The sequence below is a fragment of the Trachurus trachurus genome (genome assembly GCF_905171665.1).
Source record: "Trachurus trachurus genome assembly, chromosome: 5".
In the NCBI taxonomy this organism is placed as follows: Eukaryota; Metazoa; Chordata; class Actinopteri; order Carangiformes; family Carangidae; genus Trachurus; species Trachurus trachurus.
This window is the reverse complement of record NC_139896.1, coordinates 12,767,211-12,789,985: the sequence shown is the minus strand read 5'-3', so window position 1 is coordinate 12,789,985 and position 22,775 is coordinate 12,767,211. Positions and strand designations below refer to the sequence as shown.

Here is a 22,775-nt window from a genome sequence, read left to right as displayed (position 1 = left end):
TTGTAGATATCTATGACCAAGTTATATTTGTCTTCAAAATTGTTTTGATAGGAGATACACCATATTGGAGATATTTTCAACTTTTATTCTGCTGAGTAAAAATGTAATTGCATTTATTTTGAAATGGGGTTTTGACCAGGCAAATTGATGTTGGAGATATATTATTATGTCAGAAGTTATGGATATGGATAATGTTTTCCTCTTTCAAATCTGTCAATATCTATATATCTAATGTTGTCATATTATTTTTATACAATCTTTATTGTTAAGACAGCGCTAGGGCTCAAATGTATTATCAGCAGAATATCAATATTTGTTATATAACATCATGAAGTTTCAGATCAAGCTGAAACAGTGATTAAAATCAAAAGGTGTCCTGTACACAATAACAGAAATGATAGAGCAAAAAAAAGTACATTGATCAACTGGACCAAGCTAAACGTGTTTATTCAGGGAGTTCATACCAAAAACAGCAGTTTGCAATCAGCAGTAGTTCCTCCACTAGTGACAAAAAATATATATACCACTTAGTTAATTATCATACAAAGATCTTAAAATAATTATCTAGTTAGAAAACCAGTTTTCATCAAATGGTAGTTATTGTTCTATAAGTTTAAATCTGTAACAATCAAATTGTGTATTATGTACAGTGATCCACAGATGCCGCCTGGGTCAACTACCTATCCTTGTTGCTACGGAGATCGGTCGTCAAGGGGTCATGCTGAATAGTCTGATGCAACATCAGAGCGAGCAGACCGGCTCTGTTGGTCATAGCAGTCCTGACATTGCGCTCCTGCTCAAAGAGCTCGTCCAACTTGTACCACTGTGGGGAATAAAAGCAAAGGTTAACGCTGGGGACTTTGTCTATTTACCGTTTCAAGTCATTTAGCACCACAGAACGAGAAATACTTCAAACCAAAGCGCCAGTTGTAAAGTTTGACTTACCACTCTGACTCGCTCCAAGTCCACCTCGGCTCTCCTAAGCTTTTCCCAGTTGTAATGCCTGTTGCATTTTCTTTTGGAGACTCTGCAGTAATCTCCCGTCAGCGCAAACACATTCTTCACAAGAGGACACCCACACACCTCATCCACTGGGATCTGGATAGACCACAAGCAGGAAAAACAACATGAATAATGGGAAACTCCACTAAAACACAACATGTTACAACAATCTATATTTCAAGTTATGGCCCAACTGTTAAAGAAGAATTTCACTTCTCTATATAGTTTGTGTGTGGTTAAAGGTCAACCCCTCTGTGTTTAGACTTGGGAGCTTAAGAACTAAATGCCCCTTTCTCAGATACACCGCAAGAGACAGTTATCTGCCCAGAATTCTTGCCCAGCAACATGCCAATGCCATGGTGCCCCCCCCCCCCCTTTTGCGTCTTAAATATCACTCTCTGGCGGTTGCAGACACAACAGTAGTTAGAGGATAACCGTCACCGTCGCTGGATAACACTTTGCGAAGAAGAAAGCATTGTTGCTCTCCCATCAGGAGGTGTGAATCTTTTTTTATTTTATTTATATTTTTTGGGCTTTTATTGCTAACCCTAAAGCAGAAGTAAGTGATATATTTGTGTTAATATAAGTCTTAAATAGTTATATCTTCCGACAGCAATCACTTACATAGAGTGTTTGGACAGAAACACGGGTCTGTCAGTCACTCTGCTCTGCTCTGAGCCGAGGAGAAAACATTTATCGTATCCTACAGTTTTTATCCAATGAGGAGAGAGAACGGCATGCAGGGCTGTGTGTGCAGCCAAGGGACGCCGTGAATGTGGTGACGTAGGGACGAGGCCTGTTATGGTGCGTTCAAGGCAGCCCGTAACTCGTGTTTTTCCGACCTGTGAAGTCGTACCAGTTCGATCTGGTACGAGTTCACGGGTCGGAAGTTACGAGTGGCCGTTATGGTGACTTTCACCGGTAAACCAGGTCGGAAAAACACGAGTGGGTTGCCTGGAACGCTACAAAGTCGTAAGTTGTGACTTGAAGCTGTAATTTACGGTTTCAAAAGCCTGCCTGGCACGCAGCATTAGCCAAAACGACCGGATCGCTTACTTCTGCTTTAATTGATAGCGCAGTCGAGAGAGAGACAGGAAATGGGGAGGCAGAGAGTGGGTGAATGACACGCAGGAAAGGGCCGTCCAACGCGGGACTCGAACCGGGGCCGCCTGCACCGAGGACTGAGCCTCAACATGGGGCGGCAGCTCTACCCAGTGAGCTAAACGCCGCCCCAGGAGGTGTGAATCTTTATCTTAATGTTTATGCACAATAGCCAATAGGATGTTAACGCATTTCTCCTGCAGGTGTTGTCCACTTTCCTAGTATAAGAATCTGAATTTTGCTGTGAGGCCCTCAGAAGTGAGGTGGCATCACTCACTTATGTTGTGTTGATGACTCTTCTGTTCTCCTTAATCAAGTACAAATAAACTCCTACAGCATTAAAACATCCAGGACTCTGGTACTTCTTCTCCGGCATCACCTCAAAATTCCTCCCTAACACCAACTTGGCCATTTGTGGTGACACTAGACTAGAGGTTTATGAATGCAGTTCACTGACCTTTGGGTCTCTGGAATGTTCTGGACACAAGACCTGAAGCCTCTTACAGTATGTTTTGCTTTGCGGATTGTAGACATCACAGAAGAGTCTGGTTGCTCTGTGGATGAGAGATATTCATAGTAAAGAAAGTGAACTAGAGAGAAGCACTGTGCACTTAGAGAGTACTTTTCTTTTTCTTACCCTTCTATTCTTGTAGGATACATGGAGCCAAAGGAGGTCTGACTCTCATACTGTCAACACAAGAATTGGGGAAAGAAATGTTATCAGTGACCCATATGACTTTGATTGTGTTTATATCTGATGCTTAGAAGCAAAAACATTAATCAAAGAAATAATCACCTTTGCGTAACATCTCTCCATGTGTCTTAGTGCCACTTTTGGATTGATGGGGTGGCTGCAAGACACACAGAAGATCTGCAGATCTGTGTCCTCACTATCACCTTCATTTACCTGCAAACAGGACAGAAAGCATTTGATGAAAAAGTGTTACTTGTGTTCTTCTCCTGCAGCTGCAAACAAAGAATGCATGAGTTTGCAGTTTTTGAGCTGGCCCTCACTTTGACGAGACCCACAGGGAATGAAAAAAGCAGTTGTGTAAATGCAGGCTGTTGCCAGCTCACCTCCTCATCCTGCTGGACCGCCTGCTGCTTGGCCTTGGCAATGATGCCCTCCAGTTCATGGAAGCGTCGCTCCATGTCAGTCAGACGCAGCCGAGCGTTCTGCTGCTCACGACGGATGCGCTCCAGCTGCTTCTTCCCGTGTTCCTCAGCGATGCAGGGACTCTGCTGCCACTGCTGGATACGTTGAGGGAGGATCTCATAGATCCGGCTGTGGATCAAAAAGCACACAGATAAATTCTTCTTTTCTTTTTATATATATATTTTGGGGGAGTTTTTTTTATGGTTTATTTGATAGGATAGTTAAAGCAGAAGTAAGTGGTCCAGTCGTTTTCGCTAATGCTGCGTTCCAGGCAGGCTTTTGAAATCGTAATTTACAGCTTCAAGTCACAACTTACGACTTTGTAGCGTTCCAGGCAACCCACTCGTGTTTCTCCGACCTGTTTTACCGGTGAAAGTCACTATAACGGCCACTCGTAACTTCCGACCGGTGAACTCGTACCAGATCGAACTGGTACCACTTCACGGTCGGAAAAATACGAGTTTCCTTGAACGCACCATAACAGTCCTCGTCCCTACGTCGCCACATTCACGGCGTTCCTTGGCTGCACACACAGCCCTGCATGCCGTTCTCTCTCCTCATTGGATAAAAACTGTAGGATACGATAAATGTTTTCTCCTCGGCTCAGAGCAGAGCAGAGTGACTGAGAGACCCGTGTTTCAGACCAAACACTCTATGTAAGTGATTGCTGTCGGAAGATATAACTATTTAAGACTTATATTAACACAAATATATCACTTACTTCTGCTTTAAAGAGATAGTTCAACATTTTGGCAAATTGGCCCATTGCCATAATCTCATAAGCTCAGAGCTACGCTACGGACTGGCTCATGGGATTTCTTGGTTTCTCTCATCAAACTCATCAAATACACAATCCAACAACTCCAAAACGCTCTCATGGACAAGTTGTGACCTGCACATTCACCATGCTATGAGATAATAACAAAACGTTTTTGACCATGACACTAGAGGTATATAAACCAGGCAGCTAAAACAATTTCAGTTAAATGCATTTCAGCTGTTTGTTCTCATCTAATATCCAGGATACAGTATCTATCCTGATGGAAACCCCCTAATGCATTAAAAGTGGAAGTGAGAGTTACTTACTTAGCAGCCAGCTTCATGCCACAGTCCTCGGAGCAGTATTTGGAGTTGGGCCTTGCTGCCTCCACACAGCTCGGCCCCAGACACTGACGCTGTCCTTTGTTATCGCGCAGTTCTCCCTTTTCACTGTGTCTGCTTTTGTCTTTGTGCTTCTGCTTCTGTTTGTGGCGCCGGGACTCCTTCTGGATGGATTTAGGAAAACAGACGAAATGTCAGCAGATGTTTCCTTGAAGTGCTGCCAGATGTTAAATAAATGATATGTCTTACTTTCTTGTCAAACTTCTTCTCTCGTCTCTTGACATGTTTCACCTTCACTGCTTTCTTACGCAAGACAGGACTGAATGGCGGCCCATCATCGTCATCAGTAGCCCATGCCTGAGTGAGAAAAGAGCCAACAGTCACTCAACACAGTTCCTGATGAGAGCTTCTGTTGAAATTGGCAGGTTAATATGCAACACTATTATGTCAGTTGTTCTGCTACCATGCTATCGTTGAGTCCTGCAGCCTTGTACTGCTGGTACAGATCCGCCTCGCTGTCGTAGTCGTCAGAGTAGCGTCTCCGTCTGTGGTAGGAATTGTCCCTCCTTTCCCGCAAAGAGCACTCTTCATCCTTCACACGCAGCATTTTCTGTACAAGAGCAAAAACAAAACAGGCGGTCCAATGTCAGACACTACATTAAGAGATCAGGAAGCAGCTTCAGTTGTGATATTTTCACTTTCTGTTTTTAAAATGTCTTTACATGCCCAAGCTAGTTCTTAACAAGGTCATATTCAATGAAGCTTCATTGTCACATGGAAATTTTAAAAACAAGGCAAGGCATCTTTATTTTTATAGCGCATTTCATACCAAGGCAACTCAATGTGCTTTACATAAAGACAAACAATTTTTTTTATTAAAGAACAGCATAAAACAGCATAAAAACAAAAAACAAAAAAAACACAGTTAAAAACAGGTGCAAAGGAGAATAAAAAAGTAAAAACAAGACAAGATGCATCAAATGACTTACCCTGGCTCGAACCTCACATTGCCTAAACCTGCACTTCTGTCTGATTTTGTTGGGGCCTCCAAACTTCTTCATGTCCTTGCAAAAGTCACACTGGGCACAGTCCTCAGTCCGTCTGCAGGGCTCACATTCCCCACACATTCGGACTGAACGCTTTACCTGTGGAAAATTAAAGAATAAATGAATAAATGGTGAGCCATCGAGACACTGCTGATCTTTTTCAGTAAAGACTTTGCTTCACAGACCTGCACTTGTTTTGTAATCATTTGCTTCTTTTCTCTTTTAGAATAATTCACTGTTCATTATTAGTTATTTCAAAAAATCTAACTGATTCATGTGAATACATTTTTAAACAAGCAAATGTATCAATACTAATGCCAATGGTAATGCATCTTATGATTATCAGTGAGGACATTGGATTCTATTTGAAAGCTCTTTTTATTTAGTTTCTTTTACTGCTAACTCCTTTCTTTTCCTTAACTTACTTTCGATCCTCGCCTCCGTTCGCTCTTATAGTCCGGGGTACTTGGGGTGCTATACTGTTTATCAGACCTTTCAGCCTCAGATTCCTTGTCTCGGCTTTTCTTGGATCTGTACTTTATTTCCAATGCTGGGTTTTTATCTGGTAATAGGGAGAATGAAGAAACAATATCATTATTATTTTGTTTGTTTCTTATACATTTCATAGTGAGCATGACATTCAATGCTGTGTGTGATGCAACAAAAATTTCCCATCACCTCTGCATCTCATGCAGTACCATTCCCGGATTGCCTTTGCCATCTTCTCAGTGATGTGAATGCAGTGGCCATGGAACCACTCATTGCACTTGTCACAACCACTGTCAGGGGAAGAAGCAAAAGCAGAAAATAAGGTATGTACAATGTTCATCTACACACAGTTATGGACGGACTGAAATAACAGCAGTGGTGTCACGAACAACATACATCATGAAGCAGTTGATGTCTGGTTTCCGGCAGATACAGTAAAGCGGTGCGTTCTCTCCCTCCATGCTGCTGGTCTCAGGCCCTGGCATCGGGTCTGTGTCAGACATTTCACTGTCCTGAAAGGAAGAAAATATGCATCACAAACCACATTACAATTGATGTAGATTTTCTTCACACAAAATCGTAACTACATGATAAAAAGGGAATACCGTATGTGTATACAAGCTGGACTCACTGCACTGCAGCAACAGTGCAGTGCACCTGCTGTATTACAGTCTACTGCTGGGGGATTGTTTCTGCATTAGTGAGTCACACAGCATGTTATTGTCAAGTACACCGACACAGAGCATTTTATATCTAATGCTATAATCGGGCCTCTGCCATGCCTATCGTTTGCGAATAAGCGCAAATGTTATAACTAACGTCACCTAACGTGATGCTCCGTCATGTATAGTTACAGTGGCTGATGTTAAAAGTTAGCAGCAATGTCATTGGTTTGTAAGGTTTGGATAGATAATTTAATGTATTCAAATTGGCACACTGTTGAAAAATATTAGGAGCTGATCAGTACCCACAGTAAAATACAAACCTTGAGTGATATTGCCAGCTACTTTGTTTACACACAAACCTAACGTAAACAGCCCGTGATACAGCTGCAGCTAGCTCTGCAGTTAGTCAGTTAGCAACCACTAAATTAGCATTTAGCGGTAAGATTTGTCAGCGAGCTTACGCTGCTGTACTAAATATCCAACAAAGGTATATACAAATTGAATATATATGTGTAATATTCAATATTAATGGGGCAGATAAAGGCTTCAGCTGAAGTTGAATCACAACACACTCCTCCTCTCTGATGTGAAGTCAGGGCCGTGAAACATTATTAGTCAGCTAAGTCAAACAAGCTAACTTTCCTCAAGTATTGGATTTCACGGAAATAAATACAAGCATTTTCTAAATACTTACCATTTTATGAGATCGTATGGTCTTTGGTCACTCAACAAATAAAGAAAAAGGGGGGGGGAAAGGCAACAAATACGACAAAAACACTGAAACGTTTAGCTCGGCTGCGGGCTTTCTGCTGTGGTTTCTCCCGAACACGGATATGACATCGGCCACAATCGGCTGAACTCGTTAACGCCCGTAAAAAGGCCGTCGGTGATTGGCATAGACTGTAAAAAGAATGGACGTAGCGTCCGTGACGTCACCCATTGGTTTGGGGGAGTCTGTTTTGTGCCGCTACTACGAGGGTTAGAACCGCGCCATGTTGGATTCTACTTGCCATATTTGGAGCGGTGCGGCCGTTGGCCGGCCGAGAGCCCGCCCACTGGCCTCGTAGCAGCGGTCGCCGGACCTGTCACTCAACGGTTCTGCGCCCTGATTGGCCAGAACTTGGTGATTGGTCGGTGTTCTTCCTCGCTGGTGGAAATGTAACAGATGTTGCTGTGTCGCCACCTGCTGGACTTGTGACAAACAGCAGACAGGCTGTTACTTATCAAAAACCTCCTCAGTCCTTGTTGTGTGTGATTAATATATCACAATGTACTTGTTATGTGTTATGTAAAGCTAATTTTAATTCACTCAAATACTGTTTGCTTGATCAATGTGAACCAAAGTGATATATTTTGTATGTAAAACCCTGATCCCAAAAGTAACTAATAATTGATATAGTATATTTATTTTTTTTACCAACTTGTGGCTTATGTTTGTTATGTGTCTGTTTTTAACTGTGTGCCTTTGTTTTATTCTGCTCTTTTCTGATTTCACTGTGAAGCACTTTGTGAACCCCTTTTGCAAAAAGTGCTATAGAAATAAAGTTTACTTACTTACCTATTTTTTTACTAATTTTAGCAAAGAACATTTCGTACTGATTCGTTCATGTCTTGTGCAGATGTTCCTGCTAAATCCAACCTGCAAAATAATCCAAAAAGTAATGTGATCAGGGCAGTACCCATGTGTAGCACAAGCTGTGTACACAAAGACCAGCCATAGCTTAAGAGTGCTTTGCCTCCACCCTTCAAAACCACTGGTGTTGGAGAACAAGGGTGAGGAGGCTTTGTTCTTTGTTTCTCTTCGTCTCATTTTTACTCATTCTGTCTCATTTCCCTTTGGTCCATCTCTTCTGCCATCCACAAGAGCTTCTCTTGGACACCATGGGAGGGTGTAATAAGTGCAATGGGTCACTCTGCTCTTATCTGTATGGCTGCGAACCCAGCTTCCTGCAGCCTCTCTCCTGGATCTCCGACCACTGTAACCTCTGTGGCTGTCCCTGTGTGACTGTCTCATCTGTGATATCAGGTGGCAGAGTGCCAGGACCTTGCTATGGAAATCTCTCAAATGCTCTAACACTGATGCCATTCCCTTGCAAAAAATAACCACATATGGACATGATCCAATGGGAATCATTTATTTGTTAAAATCTTCTGAAAGCCAACTTGCGGGGACAACACACAAACGTTACGTGTATGGTTAACAGTCCATGTTAGCACTCCATTATATGTCAGGGTAAGACAACTGTGATTAATACTGTGGCGAGTGAATAAGGATGAGGGGGGGAAAAAAGCTGATCATATGAACCTCAAAGTTGTCAATAAAAAGGAGAGGGCACCTTAAAAAATTCTGAAACCATCAATTCACATGAGTCAGTGCTATGATCTTAAGTACATTATTTTTGGAAGTCTTTGTTAAAATTGCTGAAAGAAATAGTTCAAAATTTAAGTGTATCGTTAAATTGGAGGTCGTGTTGGAGAAAAAAAAAAACAGTATATCTGTGTTACCAAAAAACAAAAACAAAACAAAAAACTACTACACATATGAAGGTACTTTGTCAAAAACGTTCATTCACTGTACATAAAGTTGCATTAAGCAGCTTTCTAAAGTTTGTTTAGAGAGTAATAATTGCATTTCAGGTTTCACACAACAAACAGTTATACCTTATTAACACAGAGGTGAGACTAGTGGTTGGTGTAATAGAAGGTCAAAGCCCTCCGTATCCATACTACCGAGAGCAATAAAGCATTAATAGATATATCCATTAGATCTTAAAAAAAAAAAAAAAAGCAACAGTCTTGGTTCAACATGCTAACTGGTAAAATCACTCAGTGATCACCATGGTTAATGGAGACAAATTGTTACTGACAACACAGATATTAGTCAGAAGAAACTATCAAACTATTATTCAGGTATCAAAAAAGTATGTAATGAACTACAGTACTATTGTAAAAGGATAAAATTGTTTCTTCACACTCTCTTGCATTTCCATTGACTGAGTGAATATATTCAAAAAATAAAACGCTGATTTGTAATTTGTAGCTACTCTGGAAGAAGTCCTGCTTTGGCTAACTAGCTGCAGCAGCAAGTGATTTTCCACTGCTCTCAAAGTTTATTACAAATACATGCAACCTGGGCATTAGCTGTCCACTGTGTGTAAAAGTAATAAAAACAGATAAAAGCTCTCATAAAATGCATAGACCGCCATAAAATAAGGTGCAATAAAATTGCTCAAAATAAAATATTCTTATATACAATATGCAGTAAATATTTCACAATGTGCCAATTCACTTTACAAAGATCCCTTCTGTAGCTGCTGGTGAAACAACCCAACACAGATGAGCATGTGAATGCTATTAACAAACCCTGATTCCAGTCAGTTGAAAAAACAAACAAAAAAAAGGAAATTAAAAGAACATAATGCATGGTGGCATCTCTTAATAAGTTTGTTCTGCCATTGTTGTCATGAAAAAGAAACCTCACAGCTTTCCTCCCTATAAATGAGCACATGATAAATTCAAGCAAACGTTACATCCCTCTTAAATCTCTGAAGAAAATCTTAAAAACTACTTAATAAATGTATTATTTCTTAATGCTAAGTCCATGCCCCTATTATACAATATTCCATTTTAATAAGATTGCATTTATAAATCCAGACATAATCATTTGACCTGCTCCAAACAGGAATAACAATAATTAGGTCTGTATGGCAAAAAAAGTCAAGAAGAACTTAGTTTCTCCTGATGCAACGTTTTTGTTAGTTTTGATCTTAATGTTAGCTAGTTTTGCTTTTCTAAGTTCAATTCTACAGTCCTATAAATAGACTCACGTTATTTAAGGATAGACTGCACTTCCCGACATTCTTGTCCCTACAGAAAGTCTCTGATTGCCGCACAGGGCTCATCACAAGTCCTCGTCCATTTCAAGGCTGCTCCTACGACTGCTGGTTTTAGAGGCACCTGGTGACAAAGGAGAGAAGAGTGGGTCGCCCACCCTCTCTGGAGACAGGGTGCACCCGTCGTCCATAAGAATGTCTCCCAAGCCCACGTCAGGATAGAGCGCTGAAGCTGAGGTGTCGTCAAGCTCAGCGAAGCTCAGGCTGCCAAGGTCCAGAGGGCTGCTGATGGTGACTCCTGCAGGAGAGTCCGAGGAGGGTGGGGACAGGAAGGAGGCCGGCAGAGGCTGTCCGACAGCTCCCAGACCGAGGAGGTTCTGAGAGGCGACTCCCACCGCACCGGAAGGCAGAGACTGGCCGCCATGTTGCATCTGTTGCTGCTGGAGCAGGGAGGGATCAGAGCCAAGACCAGAAGAGATGCTGCTGGAATTGGAGAGGCCGTGGAGCCGTGCCTGCATTTCCAGTTCCTGAGAAGAGCAAAAGCACATTGACATTAAGACACAGAGTCCTGGGTGACTGACAAAGACACCAAGGACAAGTTTCTGTTTTTTTTTCAGCTTAAAAGTAATTTCCCTAACAGTAAACATTTACTTGAAAGACTGTTGGCTATGCTTTCTAAATAAAATAAATTACATCACAAAGCATATTGGAGATCTTTACAGCCTTTGGCCCTTGATGCCATGACTAGTGAATGAACAAAGAGGAATTTCCTTGCAAACAAATGTAGTTTTGTATGGCCATTAACCGTCACTCATGCCTCCTTTATTGTCACATTATTATACATAACTCTGACAAACTGTCCATCTTTGGGATATCATGACTCACTTGATAATAAGAGATGGTCAATTCAATTCAGGAAGTGTATTGCCATGTCAACAAGTTGATATGTCTTAAATATCTCCTTCAAAAACCAGCAGATACAACAATTTCACATGCAGGCATGGCTATCAATAAAGAACAAAATGTCCTAAAAGCATTAACTGATAAATATTTCAGAATCAGGATGTGTAGTCTGCACGCAGGCAGGTTTGGTTACATACCAACTTAGGCTATAGTGACTCAGTAAAACAAATCTTTACAGCAGAATGCCCAGCAGGATGCTGATTCCCACCACATTATTTGCTTTACTGTCTCTCTTGCATGTAGAAATGAGTCACACCTGTGCCTCCGGTGCACATGTGCATCCTTGCGTTTAAATTCAGGAACCCACTCAATAAAACATTAATCTAAAAGCTCTAGTGTGACTTTGACGTATGAAACCAAAACTGTGACTCCTAGTCAAGCAATACATAGCTGCCTTATGCACTAATATGCACATGTGACCAACAGGTACTGACCTGAATGCGTAACATCAGACTGTGGTTTGCTTGCTCTAGTTTCTTCTGTCGCATCTCAACGTCCTTGGCTCTCTGCTGCTCCTTCTGAAGCTTCCTGATGTAATCTACTGAAGCTTTCAGGATGGTGCCTTTGTTCCAACGCATCTCACTGTGCCCATTGTCATACCAGTAAATGTCGTATACACATTTAAAGATATAGGCACAATGAAAAAAGCAGAAAAGATTATACGTACATGTTTTCTTACTACACAACCGCTGCACAAATTCAAACAATATAACTATGAAAATGAACATCCTAAAAAGCAGAAATCACTTACGGGTCATTTGACTTGGGTATAAGAGTACCCAACTCCTTAATGCGATCATTGATGTTGAATCTTCGCCTCCTCTCAACTGTATACACGCAAGAAGGAGCAGAGGGAGAGGGGCAGCAAAAACACATACTGTAAGTTTAGTCAACAATCAGCTGTCATCAGGTGTTATTTGGTAAACATGTGCATGGAGTTAAACAGGCAAAAAATACATGAACTTAATCACTACTTAAATCTGCCTTGCTCTGCATTATTAGCATCATTTAGAATCTCACTATATCTGCGCTGTTACTTCATTCAGATTAAACAAGGAAGTGAATTGTTAAATAAAGTTTCATTTACTGAGGTTATGGTTGTCTTTCTTCTGCCTCTCTTTCATCATGGCTTTGGCGTCTGCATCTGAAAGACAGAGTCATTGTTTTTCATACCATGAAATGTTGTCAATCACAAAGTTTCTTGCACCTTAAAAAAAAAAAAAAAAAAGATATACAGGTATGCTTGTACTAACATGTTACTGTACCAGTAATTTCCCTTTTAATTTTTGGAAGATCAGCGGGGCAGGAGTTGCTGACTGTGAGGGTGGGTGCTGCCATTCCAGGGCTGTGATATACATCCAACAGGTTTCCTGGGAGCTACAGAAATATAAAACGTGTCAAATATATTTCCTCAACTTTCATTTAGAACCTAGAAGCAAATATTTAAAAAGGAAGTCTTCCCTATTCCTGTTTAAAATCCTCAGAGCAACCAGTTCCACCAGTTCCAAACAGATTTAACACTGTATACTGTTGCCACTTCATATTGCACAATGCAACCGTGCCACACAGAAGAGACAGCCATTAGGATTACATTTTAAGAATAAAGCACAAAATCTAACCATTTATGTAAACAGCAATATGTATTGACATTCATCTGTAATAGACAAGCTCTGTCAAATATCACAAAAGATTTACCTCACTGTGCTTCTTTTTCTTCTCCTCCAATAGCATCACCATAATCCTCATTTTTTGTTTCCCGGCAAAAAATGTTGGGAAACCCTCTCTTCTCTGACAAAAGTGTAGTTAACCTGGCAGCTACATAAAACACTTTTTTGAGCACTATCTACTTTGTCTCTCTTCTCCCTGTCTTGTATCCTCGAGCTTTACTCCACCCAGGCAGCACTTCTGTGACGAATAGTAGCCAAGTGCCAAAAGTGTATATTTACTCCCATGACTTCAGAATTCCACACATAAAAGTGACATCAATTCACAGAAACAAAAAAAAAAAAAAAACACACTTCAGAAATAAAAAGATGTGTGACAGACCTGCCTGGTATCCAGTGTTATTCTGTCATTGTATAATAACAGAGGAACCTATGCAATATAGAGGAAGTATTCAACATTCAAATCAATAAATTGTTCTCCATACCGTGCTGGGCAGCTGAAGACCTGAGTCAATCAATGTAATGATGTCGTCATTAAAACTGGATTCAAGACTAATGATGTCGTCGATCACATCATCAATCTAGATAAAGCAGAACAACAGTGGTATAAAGTAAGTTAAACTCTCGGGGGGTAAATGTCTATAAGTAATCAATATGACATGTGTATATATATTGTGCTTTGTAACATTAAATAGTCTTAAATGAAAGCCAACATTCAATATTTAAACCTTAGAAACTGTTCCAGGGAGGCCTGATTTCAAAAGGCAGAAAAGCATGCAGGAGCAGTGCTGGGATGGTTGAACAGTGAGTGCAGTATTTAACATCTTATTGTGACAACAGGTCAACAAGGGTATGATAAAAAAGAAAAGGGTATGCATCATTACAGTGGGGCCTTTAGGCATACCACTGCAAACCAAACAAAAAATAATTAAGCAAGAAGTGAGCAGAAGGTTAGACATTTAGCTTCTCAAAAAAAAAAAACCTGCAAATTTGCAGAAAGGCAACTTTCGATAAAGTTGTGTAATCTTCTGCAGCAGCAAACCAAACCCACAGACATGACCTTAAATTACTGAAAATACAGAGGGATTTCTCTTACTTCCTCCTTGTTGGATCCAATGTTAAGCAGGGCCATAGGACTGTTGGGGGCACTGCTGGCAGTAAGAGCAACTTCAGGGGCAGAGCTGGACTGTGGCACCGGGGACACGCCCAGGGTCTGAGTAACCACCCTGTTGCCCAGAGTTGTGGAGAGGTACTGCTTCACCTGCTGCCTCTGTGCCTGCTGGATGTGGTACTTGGTGGGGTTCTCCAAGTGGGTCTGCACCTGATGATCATATCAACAGCCATTATGGACGAATGTTATGACATGATCAAACCTCACCAAAAGAAAAAGTGACAAACAGGAAGCTCTTACTTTCAGCACCTCCACAGGCACCTGTGCTGAAGGAGGACGGGCAGCATTTGGGGGAAGAGTGACAGAGATGGCTGGAGTGGAGTCAGAGGCCCGGAGCTGAGAGGCAGAGGCCTGCTGCTGGGCCTCACGCCTCTCCTGCTCCTGGGCTTGCTCTCGCATCAGCTGCTGCCGTAGCAACACACGTGACGACATGGCTGAGGAGATATATCCAGATCTAGGGATGGAGCTGGAAAACAACAACAGAACAAAGGAGCATTATAGATAAGTAACAAGACAATTTCACAAAGTGTAGTGTAGCTAAATGATGACTCTATCCTTATTATTTCAATGGATTTTCTCAAAACTGCCAACTCTCTTCCAGGATAACAAATGCCAACTGATCCCACCCTCGCAAAGATCTCCTCTACACACATCACAGACCAACATTTTCAAAATTAGTTTTCCTCTACTGATCTTTAAGCAAATTGGTCAACACTGAGCATGAAGCATCCTTTTTGGGGTGTAGTCACCAACAATAACTGGTCCTAGACCAATACAGGAAGACAGATGGCTCATCTTGCCCCCCATGAATGCCGCTCTCTCTCTCACTATTACACAAAAGTGCCACAATGTCCCACCATCCAGATACAGATGACCAAGTGGGTTGTTTAATATCTTATGTTCCTAACATATTCCATTGCCAGCACCTCTAAAAGAACTACGGTGTGCGTTTGTTTCTCATCTCAATAACATCTTATGTTCACCTGTAGTCCACTGTCAATGCATTGTGACAGATCAGCACTGAGAAGCAAAACTGACAGACTGACATCCTGTTGCAGCTGCAAAATTTGCTGATCAATATATTTTCATATGACAGTGAACCCAACCAGAGAGAGAGAGAGAGAATTATTTCTCTTTTTTTGTGCCTTCACCAGAATCAAGGAGTCTTGCCTAACCCAATCGATCAGCTACTGCCTACTTCCACTGGAGCTTCATTACCTTCTGGTTGAGATTTAATGTCATACAAAACTGATCACATGAGACCCAACATCAAAACTCATACTTCTAAGCATGAATTTATTAACATGACTTCATGGGGGATGCACGTGAGGTCACAAGCCCCCACAATACCATCATAACATCAAAAATATACTTAACGGCTCTTGACTAGTGTCTAACTAGTGTGGAAAATTCAGCAGACTTAAGTTTGTGAGCCACAATCTGTTTTTGTTTTTTTTAGCCTCCAATTATCTTGATTAGACATTATAATACTCTAATATCTTCATCTCCAGTTACACCTAGTACCATTTCTTCCACCCTCTGACCTGAGATCTTCCTCTGACAGACAGCGTGGACACATTGAACCCTCTCCAGGTTTTAACCAACAACTCTCACCTCACTCACAAACCATACGCTGCACTTCACATATTGGTGTATAATCTGTGCCTTGTCATCCTCCAGGTGTGCACACTTTAGTCATTACGCTTTTCCTCACTGGCTCTTGCACAATATTGGACATCCTGTAGTGTCTGTATACAGATTTCAGACTTTGTACACCTTGTCTTCTGGTTACGTACACTCTCGAAGTAAAACGAGTTAATGCTCTAACCACTGATAGTAAAATACGGACAGTCACACAGTAAAAGCGTGTGGTTGTGGTGGGAGTCTTCAGAGTGGCTGTCAGTGTTGCCTCTTCCTAATCCCATGTGTGGGTCATGTTTAAATCGGTTCAGACAAACAAACTGTGGCGGCAGCAGGTCACGTTAATGTTTGGGTGCTGTAAAAAGCCACTTACACAGGTTCATTAACTGCTTAACCAGCCTGCTTTTAGCCGTTTTCGTAATATCTATTTTTGGCAAAGCTCTGCTCTAACGCCATGAGTTAGCGGAGCTCAGTTGACAGCTCGGTGCTGCTAACGGGCCCACCACACCGCAGAAAAACTGCCTTTAACACACAAAATACTCAAGTTACAGCGACTTTACGGCTACAAACCAGCAACCACTGTCGATAAATTGTGGCACACAGCGGTGTTTCATCGACGTCTAACAACATGGGCACGGCAAAGTTAAAAATGGGAAGTTGAGGCTAAGCTAAGTAGCAAGCTAATGCTACCTAGCTAAACATTTTAAGTACGTAAGTTAAAGTAAGTAAATAAGTCGGTTTGGATAAACACGTACTGTATTGTTAGGTTAGTTTGACGTGGTCACAGCCATAAATCCCCGAACTCCTCCGCTTTCTTTGCCATTTCTTTCTTTCTGTTCGGTGAATCCAAGCTCTTCCGACAGTCGATAGTCGATAGCTCTGATCAACGTTGTTTACCTCCTCGAGCCGACGGGCTGACGTCACCAGGCGCCGCGTGTTACCCGGAACTTGTTGTGTCCAGCTGTGAGGTGACTACTTGGACAGCGGTGTCACCTGAGGCACAGAGTTCAGGAAAACCACAAAAATACAAATAAAAAGGTTATTAACTGATCTCAAGCTAAAGCACAACTCAAACAATGTTTCTGTATGTAGGAAGCGCTGCGGTTGCAAACTATGCAAAAAAAAAGTAATCTGTTGTAAGGATCAGTAGATGATTAAAGATATTCGTTTCTCAGGCCAAGGAGCCCCAAACTGATGGAGAGATGGAGCAGGGACCCTGCCCCACTGTATAAAATTGTGTTTTATATTAAACTGGGCCTAGTGCCATAAACAAACGTTGTTATTGTGCATTCAATACTAAGATATTTAAATAATACACATGATCATATATCCATGTTTTTATTCTAAACATGTACAGGTGCAGTAAGTAGGGCGGCCGTGCCACTGCCATTTAAACAGATCTTGTTAACTGATAGTAATGCCAATATCATCAATTGCATGATAATCAGGCAGACAAGCTGTTCAAATTGACATTTTTATTTTAAACATAAATGTGGAAATCAAATATTAAAAAAAAATTGTCTAATCAACCTAAAATTTCACAACCTCCTGTTGAAGACCTCTGCCTTAAACAAAAGAATAAGGATCAGGTGTCCCCAAAACCGAAACCTCTTTATGTAAAAGCAATTTGTGTTGTTAAAACAAATACAAGACAAAACAAAATGATTTTTTTTCAAATGTTTTATTGCAATCTTATATAAATCAGCTGTCTGCAAATGAGAAGTCCATCGCAGCTGTTAAGGTGTCTGAGAGTTTCGTGGCAATTTTGTCTATGGAGAAGAGAAAAAGAAAGACTCAATTTTTTTGTAGCTCAATATAAAATCAGTGTCATGTAAAGACAAAACCACATCAAGATTAAACCACCAAGTCTTGAAATGTCTTTTATGTGACAATGAAAACTACATGTAATAGATTTAATGAAATCACAGATCGGATTAAACAATATTCAACCCTAGACTGGGGCTGATATTTATACAAACCAGCTCTTTTCTGCTGCTTTTTCCTCTTCTTGCCGGCAGCCAGGAGTGCTTGGCCCTGTTGTAGAGGATCCACATTCAAGATATCCTTCAGACCTGGAGCCTTGGGTGCAGCTTCATTCGCAGATGCATCAGTCTTTGATTTCTGAGCTTTTATCTCCACTGTCATGGGTCCAAACTATATTGAGGGAGAATGTGAGAAATTAAAAAAAGTTAGGTGGATGACCTGCATTTACAATGAACACTGAAGCTGTAAAGGCTCCGTCGTTTCTCACCTCTGTGTCCTGGTCATCCTCCATGGATTCAGCTTCATCTTTAAGATCTGGATTTTCCATGGCCCCTTTTTCCATTTCCAGGTTAGACGGAGGTTCACCTTGGCTACCTTGTGTCATTCCAGTGGTTTCCATGCAGAATCCCATTTGGACGTCAGGACAAGATGACTCTGAAGCATGGGAAAAAAATCAAACTCTGCGGCAACTACTGTTTTTTGGGTATTTTAAAAACTAGAACAGTTTGAATCATTCTTTTTTTTTTCTTAAGCTTAAATAAGGTATAAAATCTCACTCACCAGCGAGAACCTCCTGGTTCCCCTTTTCAAGCTCATCCCAGTCAAAAGCTTTCCCCATCTCTGTAACAATCTCAGCACTGACGTGTGTGGGCAGTGTGTGTGTCTCTGGAGGGTGTGTGAAGTAGCTGATCCTTCCCCTGAAAAAAAGAAAATCACATGCTGACATTAACACAATGACAAGAACAATGACTAAATATCTATTTTCTTCCAAATATCCAAATTTTTACTGACCCTGTCCAGTCCATTAATACACTCTTTGCTGCTTTATCGGTGTCCGGCAGCCCTCCCTTCCTCAGTTTGCCTTGCCGTTGGGCAAGTAATGCCAAGAACTCCAGCGCCGTGTGGAAGTCTTGTACTCCATAGTGCTCTATGATCTGTGCACCCAACAGAAACACTAACATTATTACAGTGTGCAAAACACACAATCAAGCAACATCTGAAAACGTGACAGGCGGCTACAGACCTGCGCCTTGTTGCAGCGTCGGAGAATGGCTTCGACGGGCGGAAGAGGATCCACCAGCTGTTCGATCTTCACACAGTTACGGAGAATCATTGCTGCATCAGTCGTCGAAGTTGCCATGACGATGCCAGGGCAATCGAGAAGCTTGATGTGTTTGTCCAGATGCACCTGTTGAAGGCACCTGAAAGCCACCAGACAGGTGTGAATGTCAGCTGAGTGCTGCTTCATGAGATGTTTCAGGGTTGACATCTGACTGTGAACTCACTTGGTGACTCCAGGAGTGGCTCCGACGTTACACGCTCTCGCCCTTTTCAGACTGTTGATCAAACTGCTCTTTCCCACATTAGGAAAACCTGCAACACAGGAACGGCACAAAAATTGATCTCACCTCAGGCTACATCCACACTACAAGATGTTCATTTTAAAACAGCACTTCAAAACATTTGTTAGGCTATACATGTTTTTACTTTTTATATCATTTTATGTAATTTATAATCATATTATTTTAGGTTATGTAAACTGCTGGACAATCTGAATTTCCCTCCTAGGGATTAATAAAGTATTTTCTATTCTATTCTAAAACAGAAACGATCCACATCCAGAGGTGTATTGAAGCCTGGTACACACATGAAGATAATCAGGCTGATTTTGGCTCGATTTCCCCACTTCCAGCCAATGACAGCAAACGCTCGATTATCTGATGGCTCTAAACATTATCCTGCGAGATTATCCTGTGGTGTGAGGTGTGTTTAGAGTCAATTTTTCTCGACAATCTGCTCGGACAATGGTTGGGGCTGACTATTGTAACTGTTAAACCTGTTCAATATTTCTCACGGATTCAAAATCTGTTGAGATTTAGAAAATCTTTATGTGTGTACCAGGCTTTAGGCAGATTGTCTAGAGTCGATTAGTTGCAGGAAATACTACGGCCAAGGAATAACAAAAGCAGACCCAGCATTAAAATGCAGAATTGAACTGGGCAACACCTGCAGCAAACACAAGTTCATTAACATTTTTCTTTCATTATCCGTCCTTTCACTGTCAGCATCTGTGTCATTGTTTCTGAAAGTCTCATCCATCCATGTCCCCAGACTTCACAGCAGCTTCACGTACAAAGAAGAAAAAACAGGTGTATTTACGTGATGGGGGACTTGACTTACCTACAACACCAACCGTGATGGCTGTCTTTATGTCCAGGTTGCGGCAGTAGTTACCAAGAAGCTTCATTAAACAGTCTGCGCCAACACACGCGCTGCTGTTGAGGAGCTCTGTGGGGGCTTGTGTCACTGGAACATTACTGCGTTTCTGTAAATATCAGGAGACAAAGGGTTTAGAGTTAACTTGAAATGATGTTGTTCTATACTTTAAGAATATGAGGTGACATTTAGTATTTTTACATCATGCAAACATTTAACTGCATACTGTACCAAGTTCTTGGCCTGTTGCTGGGTAGATGCTTTGAAAGCCACAGTGGGAAACTCATTACGGAGGTACTTTATCCACTTTTCCACTATTTCCTTTGACACCAGATCTACAATAACAACAACAACAAAAACATATAAATCAAGCATCTAATATTTGACACAATAAATACAAATCTAATTTGCTGCTGTCCAACCAAATGCACAGAAATTTTGACAGTAAACCCAACTTGAGTAACTTACCAATTTTATTAAGTACCAAAACTATTTTCTTGTTTGTTCCACTTTGAATGACAGCCTGCTCCACCTGAGGACATCTGCAGCCAAGAGGGTCACGTGCATCCAAAACTTCCAAGATCACATCTGCAGCCTCTACTACCTTTAAAATAAATAAACACACACCATTGATGTGACACATATTTGTATCTGTCTATAAAATTGTATATATATTGTAATATTCATCATCCAGTTTATGTCATTCATGGATAGTGTGCATACTTTTTTAAATTCTCTGTAATACGCCTTTCTTGAATTCTCATTTTCAAAATTGACATGCTTCTCCAAGTTCTGCATCTCCACTTCCTGTGAACACAAAAAAGGGAAAATGCAAATCAGTACAACAGCAAACTGCAGCAAATCAAACTGTGCCCATTTGCAGTGAGCAGGCTGACATTTACCCTCTGTTCAAACTCCCTCTGTCGCTGTAGGATGTCATTCTGAAAGCTTTGCAAATTCCTCCGCTTCATGAGCTCTCGTTCTCTGGAGAGTTTCTGCTTTTCTTGGAGCTCTAGGAGCTAATTGAAAGAAATTGGTTGGTTAATCGTCTAAATATCAACAGCGTCACCTCAAAATGTGAGTACAGGCATGACGTTCACCAACTCACCCTCTGCTTCCTGATTTCCTCTGGTTTTCTGTCTTTGACCTGCTGCACAGTCGACTCCTCTGCAGTCTTTGTCCGTCCGCCAGCATTAGGCTTTTGTCCATCTTTAGTCTGTGGGCAAAAACATCACAATATATGTTGTTTTATTTTTTGTGTACTTTAAATGCATCATGAAGTAACATGAGAAGTTAAATTTATTACATTCAACACAAAATATTAGTGTGGTCATTACCAAATCATCCTCATCTTATTGCTTAGTTTAGATTTGCCAAAACATAAAAAAGAAGCTATAAAATTTTTCACTTTTATGTTTTCATTTAAGTAATTTTCTGTTTTTATCTTTACCCCTGGCATTGTTTCTCTCTTTCTTTCTTTATCTAAGCTACGTTTTGCTGTATTTTGTATTTCTTACGTATTAATGTTAGTAGCCTATATATAGCCTATATATTTGGACTTCAAGTTAATCTTTTTTCATATGATTTGTATTGAGGTAATTATGCATGTTGTTATAGCTGTTACTACCTCTTGTCATTTATATGGATTTTTTTTAAAGATACAACCCTACATGTCAATGGCACTGCTGCATCCTGTAGCCTCGTCAGTGTCCAGTGTGTGTTACCTGACATCATAACGTGACACTTGTCGTGGAGTAAAGGCTGAGCTATAAATCAACTATTACACTCTGAAAACCTGCTATAATGCTGTGAAACGCCGAACAACACGCCGGACTTAGGGCCAAGATGTTGGCTCGTAGCCGCAGCAGTAAAGTTAGCCACCACAGTGAACATTAGCTTACCTTGAACTTTCCCAGGAAGCCGAGACGTTTGGCTCGTTTCTGTTCTGTGAAACACAACAAAAGACAGAATCCGGTCAGATGAAGCCGCAGTTAATCAGAGAGTAAATACACATTTGGTCATAACCGATATAAATACATACTTGCTTTGGACATGTCTGCTCCTCTCTGATTTCACGTGGGTGGCAGCTGGGTGGACATGCGCACGCAGCGACGTCATCCATAACATCCGGCCAGCTTTCAAAATAAAAGAGCACAGACTTCCGCCTCACCATCAGTCAGCTGTGTTCCCAGAGTAATTGTATGGAAAGCCAAATGGGTCATAATTAGCCTTTTGGTGTGTTATAAATGCCATCGTTAACACCACCAAAATAATAGTAAATATTAGTATTAGTTTATTATCCACTATAATATCAATATTGAACTAAAAAGTGATCCAGCAGCTCTGTTGCCCTTTTTCACCATTGATTAGAGTGGTCATCCTTCTTCTCTTGTTTGTTGTTTATTAGTTTAGGTGGTGTTTAGACCAGCGTTTGCCATGTCAGATGTCATGTGAAAGAAACAAATTATTACCCATGTGGCGTTTGTGAGCACACAGATGATCTCTTCCTTTTCTAGTCAAGCCGTTAAACAAGGCAAAGAGGACAGCAGCAAAACCAGCATGAAAATGTTTTCAATGCATGTAGGCTATAACTGGTTCAGCAGGGGGATTACAGTGCAGCTGTGTTGTATCAAGAACCATTTAGTCTATGATCACAAATCAGCTTTGAAGGTGCATACTGGTGCATGAGGGAAATCACAGGCACATCCCTAATTCATATGAAAATATGAAATAATCATGATTA

General features: G+C 41.1%; 2 protein-coding genes across 2 annotated transcripts; both read right to left on the bottom strand.

The window, feature by feature from the left end:
* Positions 1-430: 430 nt before the first annotated feature.
* On the bottom strand, positions 431-7,382 carry cxxc1b (CXXC finger protein 1b). The gene is made up of 14 exons (XM_083971544.1): positions 7,255-7,382; positions 6,292-6,407; positions 6,085-6,185; positions 5,832-5,968; positions 5,350-5,505; positions 4,824-4,970; positions 4,610-4,717; positions 4,346-4,524; positions 3,181-3,388; positions 2,900-3,010; positions 2,741-2,790; positions 2,561-2,657; positions 946-1,098; positions 431-823 (listed from the first exon to the last, which is right to left on the bottom strand). Exons 1-14 carry the CDS (start codon positions 7,255-7,257, stop codon positions 677-679), a joined length of 1,713 nt encoding a protein of 570 aa, XP_083827670.1. The 5' UTR covers positions 7,258-7,382; the 3' UTR covers positions 431-676.
* A 1,308-nt stretch (positions 7,383-8,690) lies between these two features.
* Positions 8,691-22,168, bottom strand: LOC310985894 (uncharacterized protein). The gene is given in 22 exon segments (XM_083971563.1): positions 8,691-10,920; positions 11,791-11,938; positions 12,108-12,183; positions 12,444-12,500; positions 12,622-12,733; positions 13,506-13,601; positions 14,117-14,341; positions 14,432-14,645; positions 17,808-17,986; positions 18,084-18,250; positions 18,377-18,513; positions 18,608-18,785; positions 18,788-19,017; positions 19,102-19,189; positions 19,997-20,141; positions 20,264-20,367; positions 20,501-20,636; positions 20,756-20,839; positions 20,935-21,051; positions 21,141-21,248; positions 21,934-21,977; positions 22,074-22,168. Coding segments are annotated over 22 exon segments (3,117 nt in total). The 5' UTR covers positions 22,087-22,168; the 3' UTR covers positions 8,691-10,461.
* Positions 22,169-22,775: the final 607 nt, after the last annotated feature.